Below are 7,927 nucleotides of genomic sequence, written 5' to 3'. Positions count from 1 at the left end.
GGAAGCCTTGCTACAGCGTCGTCCCTAGTGTCTTACCAGGCAAGAAATATGGAGGAAATAGAAGGTAAGGCTTTAAATAAACAAAAGATGCCTATGTAAATATTTGAATATGACGCATCTAACCATTTAAAACTCAATCCGCGTGGTTGTAAAAGAGAAACTAGCTTTGGTTTATTCGGTCGCTGTTTGAGGTTATCACCATAATGTGTGCACAAACATACAAATTAAAATCCCAATGTGACATTCTAAATTAAACATAACTATATAAATAATATGGTTCACTATGGTACAGTATGTGCTTTATTATGTGTTGCCTAGCAAGTTGCAGTAAACACAAAACCTGGTATTATTACTCAGTCAATGCAGTGCTGTCACAGTTATTTGATACTTGCCCTCCTTATGACCTGTTGTAGAAGAAACATGTGCTAATCTGCCAGAAGACAGCAGCAAAGAAAAGGAAGGTTTTCGACTCCTGCAGGCAAAGGGCAGAGGGGACCGACGTTTCTACAGTCAAACCCATAAAACCAAAGGTGAGGAAACAACCCCACTTAAAACATTACAGTGACACTTTTATACTATTTGTTTGGTCCTGAATCTAGTTTACCTTGAAGAGTATATGTTCCCTTCCTGTTCACAGTTGATGGGAAGTGAACCGTGAGTGATTACATCCAGTCTATTGTTCAGACTGCTGCACATTCAGAAACAGTGTCGTGTGCTGCTGCTATAAAATCCATCTGCAGTGTCACAGCATACATTGGCAAAAGTGTTGTTCACCAACTTCATTTTAGTAGTAACATAGCAACATGAGCATAAAGGCAAAGAATCCATTTTACTGGCTTTTAAGCCTCATTGCCTAGCGACACTGTTAACAATTTCCAGTTATGTATAGCTAATAATTATTATTATTAACTTTTTTTCTGCATCAGAATCCTCAGAATAAAAACCTCTGTTAATCTGTTATTACATACCTCCCCAGTCTAGGGATGGGAAGGAGTAATAAAGAAAGTGGTGGATGAATGGAGGGAGCTTTCCCCTTCTACTGACTCACACGCAACACCATAATCGATGCAAAACAGAATAATTTATTAAACACAAGGAAGCAAACAGAACTTCAGGAGGGGTCAAGGCCAACATAATAAACAGAACATACTAACTCCCAAAAGCAATCTACCTAATCTAACAAATAAAAGAAAAACACTAACACCCTTGCGTTCCCTAAACAGGAGAAAAAGTGCAGTCAAAATAAATGGCAACCACTTCCCTACAGCTTCCCACAAAAAAAAGAAGAAAGAAAAGAAAGAAAGAGAAGAGACAAATAAATTTAAGTCTTAACAAAAAAATTAAATAAAAATAACTCGCATGTATGGGTTAAATGAGTCCTCCCACAAGAGGATTAAAGCTCATTCAACACACTTTTGTCAACAACAATTTAACCACAAACACAAGAGAAGTCAGCAGAAGGGACTCTTGCTCCAAGCCTCCACCCTTCAGACATCTCAGCTCTGCCTTTTAACTCTAAACATTTCCTCTAGTGGGCCAATCAGGGTAGTGCAATCATCAGCAGAAGATTAGGGCTGAACGATTTTGTAAAAAAAAAAGAAAAAAAAAAAAGAAAGAGAAGAGACAAATAAATTTAAGTCTTTATTTAAAAAATTAAATAAAAATAACTCGCATGTTTGGGTTAAATGAGTCCTCCCACAAGAGGATTAAAGCTCATTCAACACACTTTTGTCAACAACAATTTAACCACAAACACAAGAGAAGTCAGCAGAAGGGACTCTTGCTCCAAGCCTCCACCCTTCAGACATCTCAGCTCTGCCTTTTAACTCTAAACATTTCCTCTAGTGGGCCAATCAGGGTAGTGCAATCATCAGCAGAAGATTAGGGCTGAACGATTTTGTAAAATAATCTAATTGCGATTTATTTATTTTTTTACCAATATTGCGATTTAATATGCAATTATTTTTTAAAGCTCTTTATGTTCTGTATTATTCAACAAAGACAAGCTATAAATCATTGTATAGTATGACCAACACACTATTATAGATAGATTAAACATAAATGTTCAAATTTTTGTGGTCGCACCCCCCTTTAAACCTATAAAAAAAATCTGCCCCCTTTCCTGAATCCCCATTCCACCTAAGACTACCAAATAATTTCATTAAACATTATGAAAAATTAAAGCTTTTTTAATTAAAAAAAACCTACAGGGAAAAAAAACACCTGCATCACTTGAAACATTGAAAAATAGCATAGAGAGAATAACTGTTATTATTATTATTCTCTCTCTGTTATTTATTTATTTTTTGTGGGTTTCATGCTGCTAAGGCATAGGACACACACACAGGCTTTCCTCACCAACGACATTAAACACTGTGTCTACACCGGACACGAGCGGATAAATACAGTAGAACAATAATCAGTGACACTGTGTACACTGAATGAGACGCAACATTAAACTGATGCCGTGTTCTATTTATGACGTACTGACACAAAGTTCAAATGATTTGCAACGGTCGCTTTGTCGCGTCCAGTGTAGAGCTGTTGCGGCGCGACTTTAGTGTCTGGTATAGACACGGTGAGTGAAGCCGAGAGCAAGATATGCCTCGTCATATTTTCTGTATTTAGCTTTTAAATGACCAGCACCTGCCTGGGTCTGTGCGACTTCATCTATGACTTTTCTCTTCCCTTTCACAAACCAATCCATCTCCCATTCTAAGTTACGTCCTTTGGCTGTTTACTGTTTTATTTCTTTTCTTTTTCTGCGAATGGCCCGCGCTCGACTTGAATCAGCGCTGCTTAGACTGATTGGTGTGTGTCAACAAAGTACTGCGAGAGCTATAAGAGAGCGCGGACGTCTCCATGCTTTCTCTCGCCGTACTTTGATGTCATACACCGATCGATCTTCAAGTGGAACACACCTCTTCACTCTCACGTGTCACGTGACCGAGTGTAATCGCAGCCTCTGCGATTGAAAAATCGCGTTTTCTCATATCGCGATATTATCGCAAATGCAATTAATCGTTCAGCCCTAAGCAGAATCATCAACTAATTGAACTCCACCTGTTAGCAGGCCCAAAGTGTACCAAAGTGATAATTTCGGTTTTTGTCATTTGATAATAAATCATAAATCGGTTAGTCTTGACTGACAGCGCTGCACTATAATCAGCTCACGTGTGTTCCGCGCTTCCGTCAAACAGTTCCGAACAGAACTGATGCGCGGGACTCGATGAAAGAGAGAACGCGGCCAGAAGAAGCAGTGAAATGTAGCAAAATCACTGACCTGTTCAGGGCTTCAAGTGCAGGTCAGTTTCATCTGTAAATACGCTATAGTTTTGTCTTTATTAACCTAGTTGAGTATTCAACTGTTAGTAGGCTATCAATAGCACCCCATTATTATCACAATTCAGAATACTGTGCTAAAGGACATCAATATCGATTGTAATGTTACATTAAAAAATTTAGCAGAGACAGATATTCACATGGATTTATTGTACAGGGAGGGAAGGAGCTAGAGCAGACAGCAACACAAAAATAATATGAGTCACAGCCTAATAATTCAGTAGTGTGTTCTAGGGTTGGGCGATGTCTACCAAACTGTGTTGAACTGTGTTAAATAGGATGTTATTATCCGAAATGAATTCCAGTAATTAATTATATATATATATAATAATTATTATTATTATTTTTTTTTTTTTTACATTTACATTTGTTGATTTTGTCACAATTCTGACCATGACCTTAAACCTCAATGTTCAAATCTATTGTTCTCCATGAATTACTCCTTTATTGTATTATTTACTTTTTGTGTGCACAATCCTTGTTGCTTATTTTTGACCGCATGCGTGTTCCTGGGAAACCAAGCCCATGACCTTTCCCTTGTTCGCGCCATTCTTTATCAGTTAGTCTAAAGGAATATCATGCTTGGCTTTTTTTGGGGGCAGTGTGAACATGACAGTAGTTTCTCAACTTTCTGAATACACCAGACAACTTGTTTGAAACTTCAAAATATATATACAAACCCGATTCCAAAAAGTGAGATTTGTAAATTATTCCATTCCTTTTTTACTCACAATTTGTTCAGTGTCCCAACTTTTTTGGAATTGGGTTTGTATTTGGTGAGGCAGTGTCAACCAACCAGTTGACATATTTTTATTCAGAATACCCAAACTCTGGTTTGGCCTCAAGTAAGCATACCAGATGTGAAAAATACCTCAGTCACAAACAGCGCCCACTATTCAGGGCTGTTATATTTCATGGCTACCCTCAGTGTCCCCTCATCTTACCCCAGTGTCCTGAAATATTCTAAAAAAAACAAGCTTTTGGTTATGTTTCAGTTGCAAAGTTCTTCCAGCAGCTCTAAGTCTGATAAAGTAAGTTGAATGTTTGATTTTGTTCTTTTTTTTCCTCATCACTGAATTGTGTGTCTCATCTTGTCACTTATAATTTTTTAAGGCTTCAGTGTTTAATATTTGCTTACTTTGGGAAAAAAACTTGAATGAAAAAAGAGTTACAAGTTCACCAAGGAAACCCACCTCAAATTGAGCAATTTCTGTAAGATGAGAGCATTATGATGCATGCATGAAGTCTCTAAGAATATTAGATCAGGAAAGTAATGGGCCACAATAGGGCTGGACAATAATTCAATATCAATATGTATCGCGATATAATTTTTTTCAATAACGGTGATATGATTTTTAAACACATTTCCGATATTTCGATATACATTACCAGTGTTTCCCATACATTGATTTATTTGTGGCGTTTGACTTCGTTGAATAAACATGAGCACTGCACGTTTCAAAATCATAACGAGTCGCGGGTGTTTTATATGAATGTATCTCTGAAGGCAACCGAGTGTCTTCAGAATAGTTTAGATGGCATTTTTATCTGATAAAGTAGCGTTCATGAGCGGAGCTACTGTGTTTACAGCCATTACTGGAGAAACCGTTAGTTCTGCCGCTCTCACAGCGCCTCCTGCTGGCAGACAAGCAGTTTGCATTTTCAATAATAAACCCATTTCCAGCAACATGCTTTGCTCCAGTCTCCAGACTCCAGTCTTCAGTGTCACATGATCCTTCAGCAATCATTTTAATATGCTGATTTGCTGATTATCAATATTTAAAACAGTTGAGTACATTTTTTCAGGATTCTCTGATGAACAGAAAGATCCAAAGATCAGCATTTATCTGAAATAAAAAGCTTTTGTAACATTATACACTATACCATTCAAAAGCTCTTTTTAAAATGTATATTATAGAAATGATTACTTTCATTTAGCAAGGATGTTTTAAATTGATCAGAAGTGATGATAAAGACATTTATAATGTTTCTATTTCATATCAATGCTGTTCTTCTGAACTTTCTATTCATCAAAGAAACCTGAAAAAAATCTACTCCGCTGTTTTCAACAAATCAGAATATTAGAATGATTTCTGAAGGATCATGTGACTGGAGTAATTATGCTAAAGCTCTGCTTTGAAATCACAGGAATAAATCATATTTTCAAATAGAAAACAAATAGTAAAAATATTTCAAAATGTTACTGTTTTTGCTGTATTTTGGATCAAATAAATGCAGGCTTGGTGAGCAGAAGAGAATTCTTTAAAAAACATTAAAAATCTTACTGTTCAAAAACTTTTGACTGGTATGTTAGCCTATAAAGTAACAAATATTAATATTAATAAGGAGAGTCTGAGATTTATTTGACAGTGATTTCACATTTCTTGTTTGCATGAAGGCTAAATACCAATAAAAGGTGAACATTTATTTATTTGCGCCATTTTTTCCCTAAAATATTATATAGTTTTATATGAGTAAGTTTGTAGATACAGACATCTGTTGTGGCCGTTCTTGGCTGTTTTTATGAGGCTTTTTTAATAGTGTTCATATCGATATTGGAATTATATCGTATCGACCGAAATTAAGAAATATACCGTGATATAAATTTTGGCCATATCGTCCAGCCCTAGGCCACAATGAAAATCTGTACTTCTGTCAGTCTTTCTTATCCTCAAATAAATGCTATGGGCCTGAGGGAGTAATCTTGATTTTTATTTATTTATATTTCAAGATGTTTGTCTCAAGTTTACCTACTGGGATCAGTAAACAATGTTTATCTACCTGTCCTGACAAACCAAACGCAGCTATTGTTGTTAAAACAGTGATTCTCAACTGTTATCTAATGCAATATTCAAGATATTTCCTCTAGTATTTCCTCAAGTATTTCTGCTGTAATTATGGTAAAATTTGTTTTCAAACATCTATTAATGGGAGTAATAATAGATTAAAATTAAACATGATTAACTGTAATTCCAGATGCATCAAGAACTGCATGTTCTTTTTTTGGTAAAATCATCAGTTGTTGATCGGAAAAAATGTTGGTAGATGTTGTACATCAAGATTTTTAGAAAATGTTTTAGAAAGCATTTTAGTTAAATTAGATTATAATGATATTCAACATTTTTAACACTTAAAACACTAATAATAATAATAACACAATCACAAAATGTAAATCAAATTTTCATACTGTGCATTATAATATTGTGGTGCCTAATTCACTTGTAGTCTTTAATATGATTTATTTTAGTTTTTACTAGTGTTTTTATTATTATTTTTTTTTCATTTAGACAAAATGGTATAGAATTTTAATATTGTCCATTTATAATTTTTAGTAATAACATGAGAATTATCAGATTTTTAATAATGGTACATTCCTACATTTTAAATAATTAAGTCATCTTATTCCCCCTTTGAAGGTTATGTAGTAGGTGATTTAGGAAATTTATATTATCCTGTATTCCTGTTTGATATAATTAAAATTGCACTTGTTTGCCTGATTTTAAACTAAACGTTTATTTTAAACAGCCTGAACCACCGAAGAAACAGTCCAATTGGCGCCGAAAGCATGAAGAATTCATTGCCACCATTCGCGCTGCTAAAGGTTTAAATCAAGTCATGAAAGATGGTGGACCCCTTCCTCCACCCCCTCCTCCATCCTATGATCCAGGTAAAAAAAAAAAAAAAAGTTTATTGACACTTGGAATAATTACAGTAAGATCGGTAAATACAGTAACAGCGATGGACTTTTCCAGATTATATCCAGTGTCCCTATTGCCAGCGACGCTTCAGTGAGAATGCAGCAGATCGCCACATCAAGTTCTGTAAAGAGCAAGCATCCAGAATCTCAAACAAGGACAAGTTTCATGGGAGTGATAAAGCCAAACCGCCAGCCAAGCCTCAGGTGAGGCTTCAATGAAGATTACTTGGGATCAGCCAGGAGGTGTTTTTTCTTTTTTTTTTTTTTTTTTTTTACTTGGATCTGTATACCATTTTAATGTGATAGATAGACATAAACTGAATTATCAGAGCGTTAATATGAATACATTTGTAAATTTTAAGGGACAAAAATAGCATGATTCATTGCATCAGTTTTCTCTAATGTAACTGTTTCTTCATATGTGCAATTCAGCAATCCCCCCTCTGTTACTGGCAAGGCAAATTTAGTTTTTGATTACTTCAGCTTATTACTCAAATCATGGGTGGATATGGTTCCCGTTCGATCGGTCTCTCCCATTGCGTTGACACGCTTATGGGGAAACTACTGTTTACTCTAATAATGAGGCGTGATTTGTTCACGTTCGTGTAGCTGCACGAACCAATGGTGCTTCAACCCACCAAAAGGGGAGGAGCCGACCTCTTTCTGCACGATGCAGACAGGCACAGTGAGTGCGTCACCTGTCTGGGCAGCACCCATACAGAGGCTGCGCTCACTAAGATGGCATGCTCTCTCTGAGAGAACTTGAGTCTGGCCTTTCTCTGCTCGCAGATCGCCTTTGCTCTGCTCTCCCATTTCCTTTCTCCCCCCCCCCCCCCCCCCCCCCCCCCCCCCCCCCCCCCCCCCCCCCCCCCCCCCCCCCCCCCCCCC

At 36.6% G+C, this 7,927-nt stretch overlaps 1 protein-coding gene across 1 annotated transcript in view; it reads left to right on the top strand.

Annotated features, from left to right (window-relative positions):
* The first annotated feature begins 273 nt into the window (after positions 1-273).
* The window catches only part of LOC107590287 (zinc finger C2HC domain-containing protein 1A-like), a 33,667-nt gene continuing 26,013 nt past the window's right edge, over positions 274-7,927 (top strand). The window contains exons 1-5 of the mRNA XM_016278998.1: positions 274-291; positions 414-530; positions 4,338-4,373; positions 6,868-7,009; positions 7,095-7,243. Of these exons, the coding sequence (XP_016134484.1) occupies positions 274-291; positions 414-530; positions 4,338-4,373; positions 6,868-7,009; positions 7,095-7,243 (462 nt within the window). The remainder of the gene's footprint in view (positions 292-413; positions 531-4,337; positions 4,374-6,867; positions 7,010-7,094; positions 7,244-7,927) is intronic.

The sequence above is a fragment of the Sinocyclocheilus grahami genome, unplaced genomic scaffold, assembly GCF_001515645.1.
Source record: "Sinocyclocheilus grahami isolate Dianchi unplaced genomic scaffold, SAMN03320097.WGS_v1.1 scaffold126.1, whole genome shotgun sequence".
NCBI lineage: Eukaryota > Metazoa > Chordata > Actinopteri > Cypriniformes > Cyprinidae > Sinocyclocheilus > Sinocyclocheilus grahami.
The sequence above is the reverse complement of the archived record's forward strand: the minus strand, read 5'-3'. Positions and strand labels throughout refer to the sequence as shown.